Source organism: Anas platyrhynchos, chromosome 1, assembly GCF_047663525.1.
Source record: "Anas platyrhynchos isolate ZD024472 breed Pekin duck chromosome 1, IASCAAS_PekinDuck_T2T, whole genome shotgun sequence".
Classification (NCBI taxonomy): domain Eukaryota; kingdom Metazoa; phylum Chordata; class Aves; order Anseriformes; family Anatidae; genus Anas; species Anas platyrhynchos.
In genome coordinates this window covers 43,750,622-43,773,952 of record NC_092587.1, presented here as the reverse complement: position 1 = coordinate 43,773,952, position 23,331 = coordinate 43,750,622, and the positions used below count along the sequence as shown (strand labels likewise).

Sequence of the window (23,331 nt, the reverse complement as noted above, 5' to 3'; positions counted from 1 at the left end):
TTATACACAGAAGGAGAGAAAATAAAGGAATTTCCAGATGACAACACAAATGCTCTGAAAAGAACTTTGCCCACAGAGGTCTGTGAGCTTTTCGTGTTTATGCATAAGGGCCCATCAGCATGAAAGAGCTTGCTGAAGCAAGATCTTTGGGACTAATACACACAAGGCTAATATACACAAGGTACAGAAACTCTTTTTTTTTTTTTTCTTTTTTTTTTTTCTTCAAAAATCTTGTAAGTATAGCAAAAACAGAAACTCTTATACAGATGTGAATTTTAAAAAAGGCAAAAAGGCTAAGAGAATCACAAAAATACTCTCCTGTGTGTGTGCAGTCTAGCTTCACTTGTAATCATGGAATGATAATGGAGGTTCACTTTCCAAAACCCACAAAAATTTTCCCAGACAAGCATGATAAGAAGTCACATTTCTGGTGTTAGTAAGTTTGGAAGAAGTAAGCCTCACCCAGTCTTCAGTGAGAATAGTGCATCATCCACCCCTCTCTGATTGAACTTCACCATGTAGCTGTGCATTTCAGGGTAGTTGTTGCGGATGTTCCTTTCTGTGCTGCCATTGGGAACTGTCCCAAAACGGAAAGGGGGTGAGAAGTCATTGGGTTTCTGGAACTGGAGAAACAGAAAAAGAACATTTCTCACAATCTTTCAGCAGGAAGCAATCATCTGCATGGGATAACACACTCTCACCAAAGACCCTGTGTCCATTGCAACACAGAAGGTAGCTCTGTTTATTTTACTATCAGGTGGAAAACATTATTGAGAGAAGATACTATACTTCATTGTTTTCAAAGACAAACATCTCCTGTTAGTGTCTAAGAACCAAGAAACAAAACTGAGCAATCTGGTCTTTTGTCCACTCTGGATAAAGTACATAAAATAGCCAGTGATCAGAGATTAGAAGGAGGTTAGATAAAAGGAAAAGGGGAAAAGGAAAAGAGAGGTAACAGCAGCTTTGGAACACAGTCAACGAAAGATTTTCAATAAAATCTATGTGAATTTTATCCACGTAGTGTCATTTAGTTTCTAAGAAGTATCTTTTTCAGTTTTATCGATGCGTTTGCACTTCCTGATTCTGACTGAAGTGGAAAAGCAATTAATGAGGAGAGAGGCCTCTCAAAACACCTCCCGCCCATTTCACCAAATGAAGTATCAGCTTTCAGACTTTTGGGCAAATGTCCCAAATGAAATCCTATCAGTGGTTGCAAGTCACTAGTAGCGTTTGATGCCCAGAACACAGCTGGCAGAATACTCAAAACCTTTTGCTGCTCCCAAGAAATACATTCATCATAACATTCCCCTACGGCTGCAAGGCTGTGAGATTTTATATGCCACTTGCTTAACTCAAGTCATAATCAATGCTCTCTGGGGTTTTATGAGCAGTAAAATTTAGACTGTCAATTATCAAGACTGCTTAAAACCCTCAGAACCAGCAGACGGGAAGGAGCACAGAACTGTAAGCCAAGAACTGAATAAGCAGTAAATGAAAATATGCACAGGTAGTTCAGATGGAGGGAAGCCCCCCTCATCTTTTGATGCATCTAACAGTGCTAGTTTTCATTCTCATCTGAGACTGCTTATTTGGGTAATCTTAAGAAGCATGCTAAGAACATGCTAACAGTCAGACCAAACCCATTTAATGGCAACAGTTCACCAGAGACATCAATACGTGCAGTCATGCATTGCTGTCTTCTGTGGTGGAAATCTGGCTACTGTCTATAGCTGTAGATTCAAAAGCTTGCAGTCAGGCTTGGTTCTTGAATTCTGCTCAAAGCCAGTCTGAACCTCCTTAACCCAGCTGCAGAGTATCTGCTAAAGCAGTGTATCTCATTCACAGCATTTCAGGAAACAGACCAGTTAGGACCTGTGTCTGTGGATACCTGATGGCATGGTTCACATCACCAGAATGAATTTATTGCACCTACTTCTCTGTATCAGTTAACTGATCTGGCTGTGCAGGGAATCATCTCTCCAATTTGTGTGAAGAGATGGGCTGGCTCATATGTGCATATGTGTGTGAGACAAACCACATGTCCTACTGCTTTAAGCCAGTAGGAAATATCAAATCCGTTTTTTGAAACATGTGTTGGCACATCAGTGAAAAAAAGGTTTCACATAGCATAAAACAGGCAGTAAGGTGCCTCTTAGAACCTTGTCACACTCTCAAGGGATGAAGACAAATTCATAGCTATCAAAACCTGTACTGAAAGCAAACTTTGATGGGAGAAAAATCACTGCAACATAAAAAATTGTTCTTTAGTACCATGCTGATTACAGCAGCAGCTTAGGGGACCCCTCACAAGAAGGGCATTGCCATATCAGGCACAAGGTAACACAGTCTTTCCCCTGGAATGCTAAAACATGACTTTCTAAAGTAGGCAACTTTGGAAAAAGTGGCAACTTTTTCCCAAGAAGCTGCAGAACCCAAAGCTGAAGGCAGATGAGTCCCCATTCCCCAGAGCCCTCCAGCAGAGGCAAGACAGCAAGGCAAGCAGGCAAGCCTGACAAACATTGCTGTGCCTTCAGCTTCAGCATGCCCTTTGGAAGGGCAGCAGCTATGAGAGCCTCTCTATGAGCCCAAAAAGTATTAAGAGAAAAGTAGGCTCCATCCAACATTCAGTTTATACCTCCTCCCTCCATCCTGTGATGCAATCTCTAGTTTTGTCTGCTTCCATTGCTTGCCTATGAAATGGAGTAAAAAAGGATTATAGAGTGAGGCAGAGCTGTGATAGGGAAAATGACATCTCTGAATGATCCTTCATTACGGCTCGTCTTAGTATAAACCAGCCAGGGGCAAAAGGCCCTATATTTCATTTTTAACCTTCCAGGCAACCAATAAATAAATGAAAGCATTCCTCCTGAGGAAAAGGACTTTTTCTGGCATCCAGAAAAGTGTGTTTCCAGAGAAGAAAGCCAGGCTGATGGCTTCTTCAAACCCATGTACTGCACATTCACTTATCACCCCTCACTCCCTGTTTATTCCTCAGTCAGACCAGATCTGCAAATGCAAATTCTTCTCCACACACCCACATGCACACACATTTCAACCATAGAGTGGTGAAGAACGAGACAGGAAACAGTCTGAAAGGATCCACATGGGCCCTACATCATAGGTCTTTAGCTTTAATGTCTAAGGGGAACACGTACTCATCCCCAGCCTCCTGGATTTGTGTTTGCAAAGCTGAAAGCAACTGATGCCCAGTAGGCTCCACAGCCCATGGAGACAGTAAAAAAGCAGCTAACTTTTCCATGTCTGAAGACTAATACTGGCTCCTGCATGCAATTTGCTATCAGGAAATGGCAGCTGAAAATTACTGATATTTGCTGCTCGACAGTAGCTGGGCACAGCTCCATCCAGGGATGGAGGGATCTGCAAAGAGCTCTCCAGAAACAGAAACTGCTGCATCTACTTTAGCTCACTTGTGCCCCACACAACTCAACTCATAATGAAGGAGCAAGGAGGCATGTAAGGGAAAATGTATGGGATAGCCAGGGATGTAGTGTGTCCTCTCCTGGCAACAAGGCAGAGGAACTTCTGTGGAGGAAATGGAGAAGACCCATAAGGAGGAAAGTTCATTGGCACTGCTGTGCAAGATTTTAGTAATGAGAGACACTCATATGGCTTCTCCCAAAGGCTGGGAGAGTGGGTCTGAATCAAGGGTGTCAGCACCAGGTAGCAGGGTGCTTTGGCACACTGATCTAAAAGGAGTCTGAGAGATGTGAGGCAGGAGCTGAGGCACAATGCCGGGGCCATTACATAGAGACAGCCTGTGTAGAAGTAATCTCAAGGTCTCAGTAAATATTGATAAAGGAATTAACTGCAGATATTGACAGAAATGGTCAGAATTTAGATTAATGAGGGAGCTCTTGCATAATTTCATGTAATCATTACCACTGTCAGGGCCCTAAGTCACAGTTACCATGCCCCAGGCATCTGTAAACAGGAGCTATGTGAGGCTCCTGCAAGAAATACAGTGATAGCAGGGAAAGGGAAGGGAAGCAACCACACAGGTTGCTGAGCAAACCTGGCTGCAGAGTCACAGGGAGTGGCAAACAGGGTCTGTACATGTAGAAGCCCCACTTCATACCTGCCTGCAGAAGGACCTGTCCTGCCACCCAGCCCTACTGACCTCAAGGGGACACTGCTCAGGGGGGAACCCGCAAGGCTCCCCTGCAGACCTGCACCCACTGAGCCCTGGGTAGAGGTGCACCTCAGCTGCAGCCTCCTGCTTGCTTACCATGGGATCTCAGTCATGAGATGCTCCCATCATATACGAGGTGATGTGACAGCCTCTCACCTGTGAGAGAAGATCCCTTAGACAGCTGGCTTCACATTAAATTTAGGCGGGAGGTGGATGCTACAGATGGGTCCTTGCCTCATCTGACCTGGGGGCGGGAAGCAGACACGGAGCATGCCTGAGGGGCAAGACTGAAGGCAGCTCTGGGACAGGCAGTAACAATGTTCAGAGCCTGGAGGCTGCCCACCTCCACAACTCCTCACTCAACAAATTGAAATCAAGGAAGATTAAGTCCAAATCAGACCACAGGTTTGTGAATGTAACCCTTCAGAGTCAGAGGGCAGAGATCTCACTGCTCTGGAGAGCCATAAACACACACGCTGGGGGCTATTAGCACGCCCCGAGTGGAGAGCCCCTTTCCTGCTCCCTCCTCGCAGCTTGCTGTGAGCACTGTCGGCAGCAGCAGTGGGAGCGGGTTTAAGTGACTTGTCTGGCAGAGACGTTTCATTAGCAATTTGGAGCCGTGCCGTGCAGAAAGCAGCATTGTTCTCAGATGTTCGAATATCAATCTGCATAATGAAACAGGTGATAGGAGCTCTTCCCATTCAGGCAGCCAGGATTGGAGGGGATTCAGGAATGAGGGGAAAGGGTTATAGCTAATTGGCCACAATTAATCTGATGAGAATTTTTTTTAAAGATATTGTCTATCACCAAATGGTTCATACAGAAAAGCGCATCTGCACTTATTTATCTGCCTGATGTAGACCCTGTTTACACTGTAAAGTGTTTGCCAATAGCACTGAATGCAGTTTCCCAAACTCAGCAGGTCTTACAGCAAAAAGGCTCTTTTTCATCTGTCGATCCACTTTTACACTTCTTAATAAAGATAATCCTCTGCTGCATAACACAATGAGCTGGTAAAACTGGGTATGTGTGTGTGTGTGTGTGTAGTATCTTATACCTACACAGCTTCTCTGTGGTGGCTCCTTTCACTTTGTAAGGCCCAGACCCTCTGATTAAATTTTCTCCTGCATGAAGCTCCACAGCTCTGACCCTCCAAAATAAGGTCCCTAGGTTCAGCTTTGCTGTTACCTTCAAATCCAAAAGAGCTTGAGCCCGTGTTAGATACTCCAGGTTCAGTTTATTTGACCTAGTGTGTAAGTGCTATTTGAAATGCCCTAGGGAATTTCACCCAGGGAACAGGTCCCTTGTAGCCCCAGAGTCAGATCTGCCAGATACCTGAGGGTATTTTGAATACTCCAGTATTGGCTCTAGACATCTGCATTTGTACAACTAAATTTAGCCTCTGGACCATTTGGACAGCTTCTCCCACCAAAAGCATAGGTAGCCAAAAGATGTGGGTAGCAGACAGCCCAAAATGCTCACCATTCTCTTGAACTTGCCCATCAGGGCATCAGTCACAAGCTTTTGCGCAGACACCTATGAGCAGCAATCTGCTTGCTCTTTTGGCAGGCTTACAACCAGCAGATATCTGTTGTGACACAGGCCAAGTATCTCTAAAAAAGATGGCATTAATTAGTGAACTGTAACATAAGATTTAGTGACATAAGGCTAGAAAAGCATAGTCCATGCTCAAGTGCATAATTTTAGCACAACCTCTCTACATTGCCCAAACATCCTTGATTGTCCCCTTTTGCTCTGGTTCAGCTGCATGTCACTGCAGTTAGCTTGCACCTTTTTCATTGCCTAAGAGTCCGGTCAGGATATTTGCACAGGAGTTTGACCAGAACTTGTTAAAAATTAAAGGCTAGGTCAGTGGTTTTCAGGTCTAACTCCAAAGTAGCTCTTTCCCCTACATTTATGTCTTGACAGACTACTTGTGACTGCGGCCTTGTCCTTTTCATATTCCCCAAATACTTCATTGTTGTTGCCCAAGCCATGCCATGAACAATGTCACAAATCACAGAGCTGGAATTGGCCTCAAGAAGTTGTCTGCTCTGTCCTTTTTTTCCTCTGGTGGGACTCTCCTAGAAACCACTATTCCTGACAGCTCTTCATCCAGCCTTCTGTGGAAGATGGCAACCCTTGGAGACTCCCCATTCCCTTGGCAACCTACCCCAGCTTTGCTATTGGGAAGTTCATCCAAGTGTCTGAACTAAAGCCTTCCTGCTGCAATCAAAGTACACTATTTTCTGTGATCTTCACCACAGATAGGGAAATCGAAATAGTCTTTTCCTCTCTGAAGGTGACTTTTATGTTTTTGAACACCGTTGAACTGTTTTTCCCCCATATTCCAACACAGAGGATAAAGAAGCCCAGTTCTCTCAGAGTTTTTTGTTTGTTTGTTTGTTTGTTTGTTTGTTTGTTTTCTGTGTTATCTACACCTCCATCTGTTCTTGCTACTGTCCTTTGGTTGTATCCAGTTTGGCTTTCCTTGACTTGCCTTTGGTCAGTGGACATGCTCCCAACCTCCACTGCACCAAGAACAATCTGATCAGGACTCCAAGATGCTGAAAGAACATTACATTTTAAAAACTCACAGAAAGACGAAGCCAAGGAAATAAAGGCAAAGTAAGAGATAATGCTCACTATTATTCTCCTCTTTGCCTCTCTATATTATACCTTTTCCACCCTGTCCTTTACTCTTGTTATCTGCAGCTTGCAAAGTCTTCAAAGCTGTAACTGTGTACTGATCTGCATTCAGGTGGTGACCAGTTTGTTTCTGGAATGTCAGTCATCACTGCCAGCACCATCTGCAGGGCTTTTCCTGTATTCTTTTCATCATCCAGCTTGACCATGCACATAGGCACTTCCGCCTAATTGTGTCCCATCATCTATGCTGGTAGAGGAAGTGCTCTACAGATTCCCAGGTGGCTGCTCTATTGGTATGTTGGTTCAGGGCACTTTTATATTGCTACAGCAGCATCCCAACTAGGAGTGTGCCAGCACAACAGCATAGGCAAAAAAATCACACTTCAAACCTAGATCACAGCACTGGTACAATAATCTGTGAGGACAGCAGACTAAAGAGACTGTGCTGCTCTTTCTTCTATTACTCATGAATCTCTTGTACAGATGTTTCTCAAGCTTCACTCCTAAAACATCCTTCTCTCCTCTGCACAGTCACCAAGCTTTGACATTACTGACTTTTTTTTAAGTCCCAACGTGGAACTCATAGCCGCTTCCAAGTGACTACAAATTTTCAGACCTTCCTTTTCTCCTAGCTCCAATTTCTTCTCATCTTCTATATTCCCTCGCAATATGACTCTCCACCTCCTCAGCAATGGCTGAGACTCCTTATAGGTGGCCTCATCAGCTCTTTCTGATTGTCAGGCCCCAGACAGAAACCAGCCCTAAAACCACAGTGTTTCTTGTCTTCACCAGTCAAACAACAGTCCTTGACATAAAAAAAAAAAAAAAAAAAAAAAAGGAATGAACAGCATCAAATCCAAATCCAATACAACTCCAATACAACTCAGTAAGTTAGTTTTGGAAGGTCATAAAAAATCCTTGTGCTTCCTCAGACCTTCATTTTGTTGTTTATCATATTGTTAAACACCCTGTGATGTTTCTTACTTTGCATAGCACTTTCACCCATGAATTCCTCTAGATAAGTCTGAGAAAGGAGTTATCAGTTACTGCAGCTGACAGCAACAAATTTGGCAAAGAATTAGATTAAAGCCAGTTCTAAAAGAATATGTAGAGTGGGTCAGACCCACAAAAAGAAGAAAAATGTCTATGAATGTTTGGTGGTAAAACAGTAACACGTGTGGGTCAGGGAAGGGAACAGAGCAACTAGGGACAATGCAGAGGTGTGGGGGGCGGGGGCAGGTGAAAGCAAAAGAAAGGAGTTCAAATATAGCAGCTTTAAAAATAGTTGCCCTTGTAAAATAATTGAGATGAAAGCAGAAACCCAATTGGTGGAAGAAGCCTCCATCACATGCAGTTATTGCCAGAGCAGTGCACACAGTAGGACTGTGCAGCCTCGTTGCTAGCTGCATTGCTCCGTGCAGACCTGCTCTGTGCTGCTTCTGCACAGAGCAGAAGACTGCAAACCTCTGCAGGGCAGCCTGATGCCTCACAGATGGCATTTAAGGGGTCCCACATCTTCTGCAGCCAGATCTATATGCACATGCTGGGACCACACAGCCCTTCTGCTGGCCCAGGTCTTATGGACACCCCAGGCGTAGGCCTCCATTCAGGGATCGGACGCTCACATGGACAGAGTCCACCCACTGCCAGAAAAACATGCATCTCCTGGGACAGTACCACCCAGCTGCCAAGTGCGTGAGCATTACGTGGAACCTGTGCAGCCTCTCCACCCAAAAGATAACACCAAGGTTTTAAAATTTCCTCAGGACATGTTTGGCAGGCTACAGGCTTCATGGCAGCCACACTGTTAGGTGTCTCTCAAGCTTGACCAGAAAACAGCACCTGTAGTAGAATCGCTGAGCTTCACCAGCCAGAAATGAAAGCTCCTTGCACAGCCCCAATACTAGTAGGTGTGGTATCAGATACGCACACAGTCATATCTGTTACAGTTATGTGGGTTATGTGGTATTACCTACAGGACACTCAAGTTTTGCTTGCACATATGAAAGCTGGAGATAACCTGTTTCTCCCAGCATCAAATCATGTCATATATTTCATCCTTGGAAGTCAGTTTCTTTGGAAGTCAGACACAATGGGGCAAAAGGCACATTCTGAATAATCTCGGGCAAGCACAAAACAGAAATTAGTGAGGCAGAAAGATGCTGGTTAGCACGCTTATGTTAATACCATTGGAAGTGTACATGTTCATTCAGAGGGAGAAAATTGACTGATGAAAAAGACCTTGAGAGGAGAGGTGGCAGCTAAGTACAGAGGAATTTGAAATCTGCTTTGTTTGCACATGAGACAGCTGGTTAACAAATTATGAAACTCTAAGAAATTCAGATGACGTAGTTTGGTGGAGGAGGGAGGAACTCTGGTTTTCAGCCATCTTTACTAAGAAAGGCAGGTCAGAACCTCTTATCTTTCAAGCACAAACAGTAGCCCACCCACTTTGGCAACTTGTTGCTAGACTAAAGCAATAAAATTTGCAGCGAGCTGGGGGGTTGTTGTTTGTTGTTGTTTTTTTAAATCATGTAGATCTCATCCTTCCATCCCTTTCCCACAAGGATTTCATTCCTGATCATTCAGACGAAGAAGGCCAGCTCTCACCTTTCAGGCTGCCAAATCCTGGCATCAGGGCCATTATCTTTTATTTGACTGCAGAGTGCCAAGTACATTTATGGCACTGTATAAATAATAAATAAAAATATTCATCGCCTCTTTCTCTGCTGACTTACACCAATGCAAGAAGCAGGACAATCCTTTGCTTCCCTCCCGCCTCCCGTTATGCAACTCTCCAAAGACAACGTTTTCCAGGCTGCCAAGCAATTAGCACAGAAGCAACCAAGTTTGCCCAGCATCTCCAAAGGGCAAGCTGCGAGAGGCGGTGAGAAGGAGGATGAAAAGGAAGGGCTGTCCATGACTGAGGCTCAGGAAATGCAAGGAGGAATGAAAAAGCCGGAAGCTAAGGAATGCTCTGTGCCTATGTAGCTGACTTCCTCCTCCAGCAGCCTCCACCTGCACCACAAGCAAAGCCAGAAGGGTTGTGCTGCACTCTTCCCTTTCCAGCAAGGATAGACTCAGCCTACGGTCTTGCTTTGTGTATCTCCTCCCCTTGCATTCTACCTGCTCAAGCTCCCAATTGCATTTAAACTGCCACTAATCCTGAAGAGTCCCATTACAAGTTTTTACTGCTGCTAAATCCCTCCTGATTGACAAAAAAGAGAGTATACTGAGAGGCTGAGCTAAAGCATATCGCAGCCTCCTTGCTGTTCAATGCTACACAGCACTGAGCTTAAAAAAGAGGGGGAATGACAACAAAAGTAAAACTGAAGGGAGTGGATGGTTGGGGGGGAACACACGCTTGAAACTACACTGGCTTTAAACATTTATAGATTTATAGTCATAAAACTACTGAATCACTTTTTAGCATGGACATGGAGGTTTGCTGAAAGGATTTCAAAAAACATAAAGACTATGCCAAGCTGAAGAATGAAGGATGATTATATCTATGATAAATGGACCCATCTACAATTATAAAAGATTATCTGTGTTCATATTTATGTACACAGTAAACGTAAGTCACTGGTTAGAAAGATGTATTACTAACGTTATAAGCTGTACTTATTTATTACTTTGGAGATTTTAGAATAATATGCAATTAAACTGCATGTACTGCACTATTTACTATTTTTATATGATGATTTACAAATAGATACAGAGAAAACATCAGATTTTAAGGCATAAAATTTGAGCTTTTCAGAGGTCTAAATTTTTGCACTTCACTATGAACCAACATTTGTCCTATCAACCACTAGTTGGTACCGCTAATGTTATATATAAAGGTCATACAGAAACAAAGGACTGAATGCAGTTCAACTTATTTACAGGAAAATGTCACCCCTGGAGAAGCACTGTGGAAAGAAATTCATCTTTATGGTGTAAGGTTTGGGGACACTATTTCTTTATTTTTTGGCCAAGTAGGATGTGTCTCAGTCTAGGGCTCTACGGATTTTGAAGAAAGGCTCTGATTTATCACAAGAGTACTGGGCATGGTCTCCACTGGAAATGGCATGGTTTTACTTTTTTCTAGCTAATTTGTAATCACCACAGAGGTTTCCTGACAGTAAAAATCATACTGCTATTGAGAGGATTATATATTTTCTGCTATTGGACATTGCCACATAAAATTTCCTTTGTGTCATGCAGAAATCTGTGAAAGTACCACAACTGTCCATAGACAGTAAATGTGTAATCCTGTGGAAGATTTGTGCTGCCTCCAACCCATACACTTAGACAGTCTTCCCTCTGATGCACCTTTCTGGGTTGAAGACCGAGCCCCACTTATGGTCTCTTTGGAAAAATTTCTGTCTGGCAGCTATGTCTGCTCTGCACTTCTCCTAGCCTTCTCCAGAGCAGGTATTTGTTGTACAAAAGCCGCAAGCTCAGAAAGGCATTTAACTTCAATCATGTGAATAATAGCCCATTGACTTTAATATCACCACTCATGAGCGCAAAGTTAAGCACATGCTTAAGTGTTCTGGATATCTAGGATCCTTGTATAATTTACATTTAATGTGCCGCAGAGTACAATGTGGGAAATAATTCATTTTTCAGTTTCATGGCCAAGCATCTATTAGTGCAGGAATAAAGCAGATTCATTTTTGCAGTTTCTTCAGCAAGATTTTTGCTTTGTATCAACCTGAAATGCTTAATCCACCTCAGAATACTGTGTTTCTTTGTCTTTCAGTTATCTCTTTCCATCCCCTTCCTTCATTACAGAAACATCTTTTTTTTTTTTCCCTTTTTCTTAAGTGTAGGTCAATTTTATGATTAGTGCCTTTAGAAAATAAGAAATTAAAAAATACACATCAGAAATATCGAATAAAATGTGTTTTTTTTAAGTATACTGAAATGATCTACTTGGGGAAAAATCAGAATTTCTCTCTGCCTTCTTGCACACTCCCAAGATTTTTTTCAGTAATAAAAATTGTCCAGTTTAAACTCCAAATTTATTTTTTTTGAAATAAAAGGTATCCATTCAGAAAAATTAGCTGACCTATGCTGCATAGAAGTAAACCCGTTGTCTCAACATTTCCTTAACTTCTTAAAAACAAATAAGTCAAATACATGTGAAATTCCAGCAATCTATACTAATTTGCAGGCATACACAAATCCATTTCTTTCCTTTTTATGTCAATTACGAAATTACCATTTTGATACTTTATTAGCTTCTTTGGCATTTTCAACTAATTTATAGGCACGGATACTTTTTTGTTATTATTATTATTATTATTATTAACCTACTGCATTCTAAATTATTTTATTTAAATGTCCTGCTGGCTGTCCACATTTGCTTTTATTCTATTACTACTGTATATGAATGGAAATTATGTATAGCTATTAGATTATTTCACACATTAGCTCATTTTATGTAATCTTTCCTGTATTTATTGCCTTCGTTAGACCAAAATACCACAGGCATTTTTTTCTCTAATGTTTCTGAAGCTCTCCGGTTATAGGAAATTGGGTTACATCTCCTGATTACAGACAGACAAGATCCAGACCTGGGAGCTAGCCGTGATACCCTGTGACAGGCCACCTTGCTGGCCAGGCTTTTGCAGGGGTGGTGGCTGCAGCAGCCCCTGGGCAAATGCAGCTGGGACCACATCCAGCCATGCTGCTGCACAAGGTGGCCTGGCAGAGGTGACAGGTGATGGTTTGGCATCAGTGCAGGAGAAGGGCAAGCCAGGAGCGCATGGCTGGAAGGGAGAGGCCATCAGACCAGCTCTTTGCTTGCAGGACATGCAGGGCCAACACCACTGTGCAGGAGGAGCAAGTTTCTCCTCCCTGAACCTGCCCATGCCTGCACTGGCTTTAAGAGACACAGTTTGATGTGTTATTTAGCAGCTGCAAGGGTTAATGTGGGGGAATTTGGGTTCCTGGGTCAGCTCTGGCGTCAATTTTTGGCAGCTGAGCACAAACGGGTGGCACCAAGCAGGGTGAACATCACCAGGGTGCACCCTCAGGGCCAGGAGAGAAGAGCAGAAGAGGTTATGAAGCTCAGCACAGCGAGTCTCCAGGTACCCTCCATCCAACCTACCACCCTGGTACAGAGGTCTCTGCTCTAGTCCAGCTCGGACAGGTCTGCTCAAGCACCCCCACAGCACATCAGAGCCTTGATGTTAGTTCCTGTCTTTCACTAGAAAGGAAATGCTGGGGCACTGCCAAGATACCATCCCAGTTCTTAGACAGCTGAAACATTTCAGCCTGCTCTTGTGGGGAAGCAGCAGGTCAACAGCTGTAGGCAGCTCTTGGAGCAGCTCTTCCTGGGCAAGGCCCACAGCATCCAAGGAGACCTCCTTTGAAAATCTGAAGCAGCTAATTTAAGCTGGCAGGAAAAGGGAGGAAGAGCACAACACACCTCCATCTCTGGGGTATGTGCAGTGTGCAAGCTTTGAAACGGGGAAAGAGAGGAGATAAGAAAGGTGAATTTCCCAACTAGGGCATCCTGAAGCAAGGCAATGGGCACCTGAATGGCTGGTCTCAAATTCTGCAAGGCTCCTCTGCATGTACAGAGTGGAAATCCAAGAGCCCAGCAGATCAAGGTTGCTCACTCAGCCTTTTGGACAGAACTTTTCCCACCTGTCTTTATTCTCCAGAGGCAGCAGTTGGCCTTCAGTTTTTACCAGTGAATTTTCATCTGGTTCCAGATGCTGTGGTAGATCATAATTTTACCCATATGTTGCACTTGCACTAGCAGCTGTGTTTGAGGCACATCACAATCAGCTGAGTATGTGCTGTGGTCTTTTTCTTCCCCAAGACACCCAGCAAGTGCTTTAGGTAAGCAAAAGCAAACAGAGGTATGTAAGCAAAGAAAAGCAAAAGAAAATGACCTCAATCCAATACACACAGGCAACCTTACAGTGATATTGACCAAAATAGGACTAGAGACCTATATCCAAAGCCTCTATGAAGCTCCAGGAGTTACCACTTTCAATTGGTATTTCACACACATATCTCTGCAGGTACGGAAAGTATTTTGAAATACATGAGGATGAAAGCATAACTCTCTCCATGAACCTAGGCACAGCCTGAAACAATAGATCACAGGTATGAACTACCTCATTTAGCTCAAACAGTTGAAAACCTAATGATGACAAACTAATGTTAACTCTGGTAGGGCTGGCTGGTTTTGAACAGTGTCTTTCAGTCTGAGGGAGTCCACAGCTTCTCAGGTGTCTCTGCTACAACCTCTGCCCGTCAGAGAAACAACCTCCTTCTCACCCCCCCCCCCCCCACACACACACAACACACTGCAATTGTGGAGACACCGTGGAACAAATTGGGGTTGGAATTAAAACAAATAACGAGAGCACTTTTGCTTTGATTATATTATTCTGTGTCATATTTCATTCCAGGAAAAAAAAAAAAAAAAAAGGAAAAAAACTCTTAAAAATGAATCCATTACAGAATTTCCATCATGCAGCACAGGACACGGTATATACAGGGGGCCTGGCCACAATTTATTTCTAGACTGTCATGGGGGACTCAAGAGACAGTAACTAAAACCAGTCCAGCAGCAGAAAACTAACACCTTCTTGCTGCCATCCTCAATAATGATGTGTGTACCCTGTTGCCCTTTAGTTGCCCTACAATGACATGACCCGTTAAGCAGCCCCAGTGACTGAGTAACAAATTCAGCATGGGTAATCGAGCCTCACAGAACTCAATTCCTTGTGAGTAACCTTGCAACAAAACAAAAATAAAGCAGTGTGCACAGCTTCAGACCCTCATGAGCCAGACAGTGCTACCCTGCATGCATGAGCAATCTCCTCAAAATCCTCGGTTTGCAAAGCCCAGCAAAAGCAAATGCTCTGCGAGAACAAAATTCAGTGCATGTAAACAAGGCAGTGAAACACATTCTGAACAGGGAATGATCTCTTCTGCTAAGCCTTGAAAAAATGGCAGTATAACTTAAAATGCAAGCAACAGTAAATCCTCAAAGCCGAGCTGATTTACCCCCATGGGCAGAACTCGTCCCCAGAATAAACTATCATATTTGCTAGCCTAATGGTCACAGTTCCCACACAGACAAATTATTTCATCCTCAATAAACAGGTTACAGCCATTATACACGTCACTTCCAAAGGAGCATTAATTCATTTCTTGCTGCCAATCAAAGCGTTGTTTGGGATCATTCAAGTAAACACAGTTCAGTTCGGTTTCCATAATTCACTTCTGAAGTGCTTAAAATGTGTAAAAATGCAATTGAATACCAGAAAAGAGCAGTTGTGCTATTAAAATGAGGGACTACAGAAACATTGCAACTGACAAAACCTGGACATTTTCCTAGTAAAAGCAAAGGAGAAAGGGTAGAGCAGTCTCTTGTGTGAAGAAGGCTGCTTTAGGGGTTTGGGTGGATCCATTACCTTTTTGTCGCTCAAGCCAGACACCTGGTCCACGTATTCTTCTTGGATCATGAAGGCAGCCAGATTGGCAGTGTAGCTGGCCAGGAAGATGACAGCAAAAAAGGCCCACACTGACACCATGATCTTGCTAGTGGTACCCTTGGGATTCTGCACTGGCACAGAGTTGTTGAACACCAGCCCCCACAGCAACCAGATAGCTTTGCCAATGGTGAAAGAGGGACCTCCTGGCTCTAGAGTGATTGAGAAACAAGACCCCACAGTGAGTATCTCAAAACAAGTGAGAGGAATGCATTTCTCCTTACATACACACCTTGACTTCAGAGTTAAGAGCAGGGATATTCCCACATGAGATGAATACCCACAGCTGTGCACCCATGTGTTCAAGACACTATATCTAAGCAAACCATGACCCTGAAAAGTGAATTTTTAAAATATCCTCAGGTTTCTGTATTTATTCTATCTCACAGATTTCCAGTGAAGCCTTATATAATGTACCTGATTAGAAAATGCAGGATTTGAAACATTAAATTTCAGTTCAAGTACAGTCAATAGAAAAAGAGTTTGGTTAGAAACACTCTATCCTCATTTCTAGCTCAACAGTGTTTGAGCTAGTTCAATTCATAATATCTATTATGAACGATTCTAGTTCAACAGTGATGTTGTTCTTGAACTCTCAATACACACCTGTACAACATACGGCCACCACTGTACTTGGACCAGTGCAAGAAACAGCACTATCTGAAATAACAAGGCTCTGCAAATACCTCTGCAGGAGCATTTTGTTACCCAGTCTGCTGATGATGCACAAGCTAGAGAAGCACCAACTCCCTCTCTCTGTGTGCTGCATCTAAGCTACATGTGACATATACTTCAGTCTCTCTCAAGAAAATCAGCAGCTTCAAGAGTGGGTAAAATGTTTACAAAGTTGCTACTTTCCCCTTAACTCACTTTTCAGAGTAGAAACTCACTCACACCCCAAAAGCCACATGTGCTCATGAAGCACCATGCCTGAAACTTTGTGAAATCCTGTCTGACTCTCAGCAGTCTCAGATCCCCAGCATACACTGGTGCCATTAATGGGAACCAAAACCAAAATTTGTTCAACTTGAGCACAAGAGAAGCTGTCAGGGAGACTGCAGCTGGAATTACTCTAAGGATCCTACTTCAGGCACTGAGAAGATTCTCTTAGGACTGGAGCCCTCTGGCACAGTTCAAGTAGTGCCTGTCACTTTTCCAGTGGTGCTACCCTGGCTCTGCAACCCCTTGGTTTAGTATCCCATATGTTTTACCTCCTTCCTTGGGTAGGCTGAAGCCTGGTGCTGCTGCCTGTGGTTACAGTTGGCTCCAGCGCAGAAACAAAAGGGAAGAAAGTCTATTGATAGCTCCTTTCCAAAGTGCTGAGCAGGGAACCTTATGGATCATCTCAAAGCACTAACTGTGTGCACTCTAAATGCAGTTGAAAGGTTCAAGGGACTCATTTTTCACTCTGGGAACTGCACGCCAAGTTCTAAGTAGAATCATCACCTGGCAAAACTGGAGCCTCTAGATGCCAGGGAGGCAAAGTTGTTATAAGAAGCATGGTTTGACACTCCTTGCCTTTTTTACGTTCTGGAGTGGTAGTTTTAAATTCCTCTTTACTCAAATGAGTGAGATATCTAAGCCACATGCATATGTAAGGTGCAGTACTGCAAAGTGTGGACTTGCCCTAAGACATGAGTGCAAGCCCTGCAAAACACTAGTGGGAATTGTGGAGTGTGAGGAAATCTTGACAAATTCCTTCTCCACTAATCACCCCATCTGCTTGCACAGTTGTTTTGTCAGCCATAAACCAAGACAGCAATGGGGGTCTCCAGTCCACACCAGGGATCCGAATCCTTCTGAGCTCTCAAACTTTGAGAGACCAACAAAAACAAACCAACATAACTGGGGGCTAAGACCAAGGTATGCCTGCCTGTCCTGGAAAGAAATTCTTGGGTGTCCTTAAAGAGAAAATCAAGGTATGAGAGCAGGGTTATACCATGGTAGACTAGCTTGAATGCAGCCAAAGTAACATTTGCAAGAGCGCTCATTACCAAACAGGCACTGCAGTCTCTGCAGCTGCTTTCTACATCTTCACGTTACATCTGTCAGTGATAATATCTGCCTGATCATGCAGTACCACTCCTAATTACTCAGAAATATTGATACTGCAGCTGCAGTTCAGCTAACTTAATAACTGCATGGTTGCACACCTGTGCTAAGAACTGCTTCCAGTTACACACCTGTATTAACACCTCCCAGGAGACTCATGGGTTTAACAATATTTACTTGTATCCAAACATCTGTGTGGTTAAAAGTAGTTGCCATGAAGGCCCGACACAGTTCCGCGATAAGAGTTCTCCACTTCCCTGTGTATGTGGTTCTGTCTACATTCCCATTAATGCTTGTTTGTTTGTGGTGTGTTTTTTTTTCAGTTCCCTCTAATCTGATGGTATGAATTCACTCAGAGTACTAGACTGGGGAGGAAATGAGTGCATTTTCCAGTAACTGTCTCCCTCCCATCACTCTGGACTCTCTCCCATCATTGGTCCCATTTTGGGACCAGTAAGTCCCAGAAAGGTTTGAAGTGCTGATTTGTCAGGGGGTGAAGATAAGGAGATGACAGCAGGTTCAACTTGCTAACTGTCTTCCTGCCAATAAGGCAAAAAATGCTGTCTATCAGGCTGTCTGTCCATCCTCTCTTTAACTCATTGGGCTGTATTCTGAAGTTTAGAACCACAGAGTTAGGTCACTCACTTGTTCCCATCTTTCCTCCTGCCTTTACAAGATAATTCTTCGCCCACTCCCAGGGAAATAAGCTTCCCACTTTCTCAGCTGGACTTGGCAAGCCAGAGAGCCAAGCAGGGGAGGGACGTGCCCAGCTGACAGATGTGGGCTCTGGAGGACAGCACTATGCCGGGGGGCCAGTAGAGCTGCCTGCTTTCTGGGGAGACGTAGCACTGCAGATTGACAACAGAGAGCCCGCTGATTGCCTCAAAGAGAGCAGCGCCGCAGCCACTGCCAGCACCAGTTACCAGCACCCATTTCCCCTCAATGAGAAACAAATTGGCGTTAGTGTGTGCTTTAGAGATGAAAGACGCCACATTCAGTCTCCCAAGCCAAGCAAATTATCTATTATCTACATCTGTTCTCTTCAGAGCCATTTTCCACCTCCCTCCCTGTCCTCTTCAGTCTGAACTCACAGCTCAAAGTGGGCTGTATCTGCATCACAGTTAATACAAAGGAAATGCTGGTGCCGGGATTGGAAGCAAGAGAGGTTCATGGCAAGGAGCGGCTCCCCTTACCTCTGCCATCAGCAAGGCACCGATTATAGCCCACAGGGCTGAAGTACTCGAAGACAAAGACAGCCACTGCAGAGATGATAAGCAGCATCACAAACATCATCACCCATACATCAGCACTGAATGGCTCTAGAGAGGAAGAAAAAAACATGTTGAAAGGCCCAGTGTAGCACAGCTACCTCTCCCCCCCCCCCCCCTTCTTTGCCCTCCAGAGCACCCCGTGAGAGTGTGTGGCTTGGGAAAAACAGAAGTTATGGAGATGCCTTCAACCTCAGTCTGAGAAATGTCCTGAATTAGTAGAAGTGTAGTTTCCTTTTCCTGTAATGACTGCATTCATTCTTACAGCTACATCTGTGACACATGGCTCCATCTGGAACCACATGCAGCCGCTGTGACATGCATTGATAAAATAAAATGCATTGATAAAAGATTGTTCTCAGGAAGTCCTCCAGCACCATCTGGAGAGAGTGGGGGAAAATCAAACAGAACTGGCAGAATTTCAAACAAACATTCAACTTTCAAGATGTTATTGAGCCAAAGAGCATCTCCAAATTTCTGAGGTTCAGCCGTAATGATAGTAGTTTTTCAGCTATTCCATTCCTGTAGCAATGGGAACACTGGCTCATTCTAGAAATGTTAGCATTCATATTCTGCAAGTGCTTGATCTTTGACAGGTTTTCTCCATCTGCAAGCATGAACAGGTAAAGATGGTACTGTACCAGATCAAACAAACCTAGGATGTTGGTCCACACTATAGTCAATATTTCAACTTGATTTTAATATTAATTTAAATATTTGGAGTTTAGTTTATTGTTGGTTTTACACACCCCAGTAATATTAATGGAATATTGGAAGCCAATTTGCCTTGGCTAAAGGCAAAAATTGCTGAAGAGTGAGCAGTAATGAAACTCCTTCTTCAAGAGGAGTTTGGAAAAATTTCTTTGCCCATATAAAATTATTTCTGTAAGTGTTCTTAGGTTCCTGGCAGAGAGCAGACAGTAATTATATAACTCATATACTGTGTTTGCTGCATCATAAAGCATTTTGTAAAGCCAAATAGTAGTTACTAGGAAGGCATGGATGCCTGGGGCAAATGCAGTATCACTTTTGCATTCTCCGACCACCCTCCACCGCTGAAGAGCAACAGAGATCATTTTACTGGGATGCACAGTGTCAGCAAAGAACTGATGGCTCAATCCTTCTTCAAAAGCTGTTAGATCTCTAACTTCCTCCAGTTGCTTTGTCAAGGAAGGATCAAGATAATATTCTCTTTACAATAATGTCTCTGAAAGCGCAGCAATTCTTTGCTAATTGTTATCACTAAGTATAGTGGCAGAACAGCTCTAAGGTTTGAATCAATTTTTTTTCTGGCCTACACTGTTTGAACATGCTATTAGTTGAGTCACTGGGATACCACATGCTGTAGGGTAGGTGACAACCCTGAGTGAGCCCATTCTTTGCTAGGATTACTGAGAAATGCCTTGGAACTTCTAGGCAGTGCTTGTTTGCGTTTGCCTGGATTTCGCTTGCTTGGGATTTAGAACTAAAACATCACAGTTTATTTTTATATACCTGTCCCACAGATATTCCCAAAAAGGGACTTTCAGGCTAAGAATCACAAGTAACCTTCACCTAATTTTTGATGAACACTGGGTGAAATTTTAATTTTAGACTAAAATGATACCTAAGAAGGCAGAAGGTGAGACAGTTCCATTGCTACGTGACACCATGACGCTGATTCCCGTCTCTATGAAGGGCACAGAGAAATCCACCACTTCTGAACGTTCCTCATTAATTGTGAGGGATCCCACAGCCATGTAGGCCCGTTTGGTGACAACCTGGAGGAAACAGAAGAAGAGTTCACATGCACAGACCCAAGGCTAGCCCCTCTCAAATACCACAACCAAACCCCTTCTTACCCTCCTGTCTCTCCATGCAGTCCTTTTTACTCCTGTAATCCCATTCCCTATATTGTTTCTATCATTTCTCCTTCCTAATCTTTCATTGGGACACCTTTTTCTTTCAGGGAATCTATAGACATTTATCTTCCCCTCAAAGCTGGTATGCGTATAAAAAATAAATCTGCAGAGGTCTTAGGATAAACACATCATCCACCAAGAAGACTTCTTATCTCATTTTTCTGTCCTTGCTTTCTCCTCCTTCTAACACTGCAAAGTCTTATTTCATTCTTTATACATCTTATATATGATCTAAGCTTAATCTAGGTTGCAGCCTCTTTGGTGCACAGATATCACACTCTTTCTTTGACTATAAAGGCAAAATTTGTGACACTATAGGGAATAATAATTAATTGTCAAACAGGAAAGGTGGTCACGGTCAGAGTGTCAGAGCAGATTAATTCACACAGTGCCCAGAAAGAATCCAAGCCAATCATTTCCATAGAGTCACCTCCGTCCTTTCCCTGGCAGGGCACACAATAAATGATGGGAGATTGGACCTGACCTATAGCACCCAGCCCAAGAAAGAAGCCCACCATGCCCTCCCTTTGCTGCTGACCTCTCCAATCATTCCATTCCATGTCCCATTGATTTTTTTCCCATGCTTGCCATTAGTCACCAAGTAGAGATCATAGGTGAACTTGACAGACTTTGAGATTTTCTTGAGGATGTCAATGCAGAACCCCTTGCAACATTTCTTCATATAATCTGGCTCCTCATCGGTTTTATTCCTGAACAATCATAACAGTAATGGGTTAGAAGGCTGGTGAAAATCCCCTTAATTCTTCTCTGCTGTCAGTATGTGCTCCCCCTCCCACAACACAACGTGGAGAACTTCACTTGTGATATATGTGCTGGACACACTGCAAGGACTTGCCCAGTGGGGCCAGTCATGAACAGGCATTGGCCAGGCTGGGCAAAGTGAGGTGACTTTGCTAAAAATGATTATCAGGATGTGCCAGTATTGGCCCAATAGACTCTACTTTCTGCTGAGAAGGGAGAACCCAACAAAAAAAAAAACAGGGGTGCATACTCAGTCACAATGCGTTTTTGGCAAGGGACAGTGTTCCTCATGCAGGTGCCACTTAGGGGGTCCACATTCTCCACAATGACAAACGGTGCCTCTTCCAGGGTCACTATACTCAGGTGGTCGTCCTCACGTTCCTCAGAGTCAGGATACAGCTCAAAGCGGGGCCACACATAATACTTCATCTGCAGCTTTTTTTCCTTCCATTTTCCCACCTGTGGAGACACACACAACACAAAATAGACTTCTAGCTGCCCCATCCCTCTGCAGCAAACACATTCCCACAGGCCCAGACAGAACAACTCTGGAGTACTCAAGCTAACAGCTGTTGGACAGAGATATCTCTGTTGGACAGAGATATTTCTGGAGAGAAGGCTCTGAGGAAATGGGTCCAAACCAAGGAAGAGGGAGAGAAAGAGAGCAAGAGTGTGGGGATGTCTCATCTCTCTGACGGTCTCAGCCTCTGGGCAAGTGAGTGGATGACAAGGGGAATACCATCACCCTGGTCAAAAAGACATGATGTCTTTGAGCTTTCTCAGTCAAGCAACAACCATGTAGCTTGTTGTCTCCTGAAAAGTTGATTTCAGTCTGCTAGCCACAATAAAAATGGTAATTTTCCCTTAAAAAAGAGGACAAATATATGAAGAAAAAAAAAATGAAACAAAACACAATTTTGAAACAGAGAAATTGAAATATCTCACTTGAAAAAGTCAAAACAAAACATTTTTTCAAAAAATTTGTTTTCACTTATTTTCACTGAAATTAATCAAATTGCTCCATTTTAACCAAAGTTGCCTTTGTCAGAAATAACTCATTCTGGAAAAAAAGTTGCCAACTCCTAGTCAGGACTGAGTTCTTCCAAATGACAGAGGAGATAGGCAACCAAAAGAGTTAGGCTCAACTGAAGGTGTTCAGCAGTTTCAGGAGTATCTTCACAGGAGATGAACATAGACAGAGATGCTTGTTTAATAGTAGTTCTCACTATCCCCAGCTAAGGGCTCATTAAAATACTTGCACTTGTCCTTTCACAATGACTTGGTTGCATATGTTAGCTGGAAACAAGGAATTGTTCTGTTTCTGACACATGAAAATCAAGCAGCATCTGTTATTTCTACTTTTGCTATTTTTTCCACAATGACATATTGCCATTTTATATCTTTTCATTCTCCATTTCTTCAGCAAACAGAAATCACACCTTCAGAGACCAGAAAAGGGGGATGGGAACCCCTTCACCTTATACCTACTGTCACAAGTAAGAGTTGTTTTGAAGCCACTCCATTCCCCAAAGAGATGATGCATGTAGCACACCCACTGCCAATGGTAGACTAATCCTTGCAAAAATTCCAGGAAAAGAAAATACCTGAACAACGACTACACTTTGAACTATCAAAGTCTCGCCTCTGTTCTCATTTCCCCCCATCACAACTGACACTAATTAGCACCTTGGCTCTCAGTTTGAGATGGGAGGGCAAGAAACTAACTGGGCTCAAGAAGGAACTTTCCTGCTCAGTCCTCGAACAAAGCCCCCCAGGCTGGGGCTGAGACACCTTCACGGGGAGAGGCAGTGGAGGGGGGGCTTGTGTGACTGTTTTTTGGTGGTGTACCTGCTCAATGGGTAAACAGAAAAGCTTCATTCCACTGCAGTCCAACACCACCTCCCACCACCGCCAAATTTCCATCATTTATTTATTTAAATGACAGAAAGGGAGGGAGAAGCACTTATTAGAGGCTCATTAGGTGTCAGCGGTTATTCTGTGAAACTCAAAGCCCAGCTGGGGTTTGGCATTTGAGA

At 43.4% G+C, this 23,331-nt stretch overlaps 1 protein-coding gene across 1 annotated transcript in view; it reads right to left on the bottom strand.

The window, feature by feature from the left end:
- The window catches only part of GRIN2B (glutamate ionotropic receptor NMDA type subunit 2B), a 200,043-nt gene that overhangs the window by 10,435 nt on the left and 166,277 nt on the right, over positions 1 to 23,331 (bottom strand). The window contains exons 6-11 of the mRNA XM_021267270.4: positions 21,546 to 21,754; positions 21,072 to 21,243; positions 20,239 to 20,392; positions 18,558 to 18,683; positions 15,235 to 15,464; positions 463 to 623 (exon numbers count right to left, since the gene is read on the bottom strand). Of these exons, the coding sequence (XP_021122945.1) occupies positions 463 to 623; positions 15,235 to 15,464; positions 18,558 to 18,683; positions 20,239 to 20,392; positions 21,072 to 21,243; positions 21,546 to 21,754 (1,052 nt within the window). The remainder of the gene's footprint in view (positions 1 to 462; positions 624 to 15,234; positions 15,465 to 18,557; positions 18,684 to 20,238; positions 20,393 to 21,071; positions 21,244 to 21,545; positions 21,755 to 23,331) is intronic.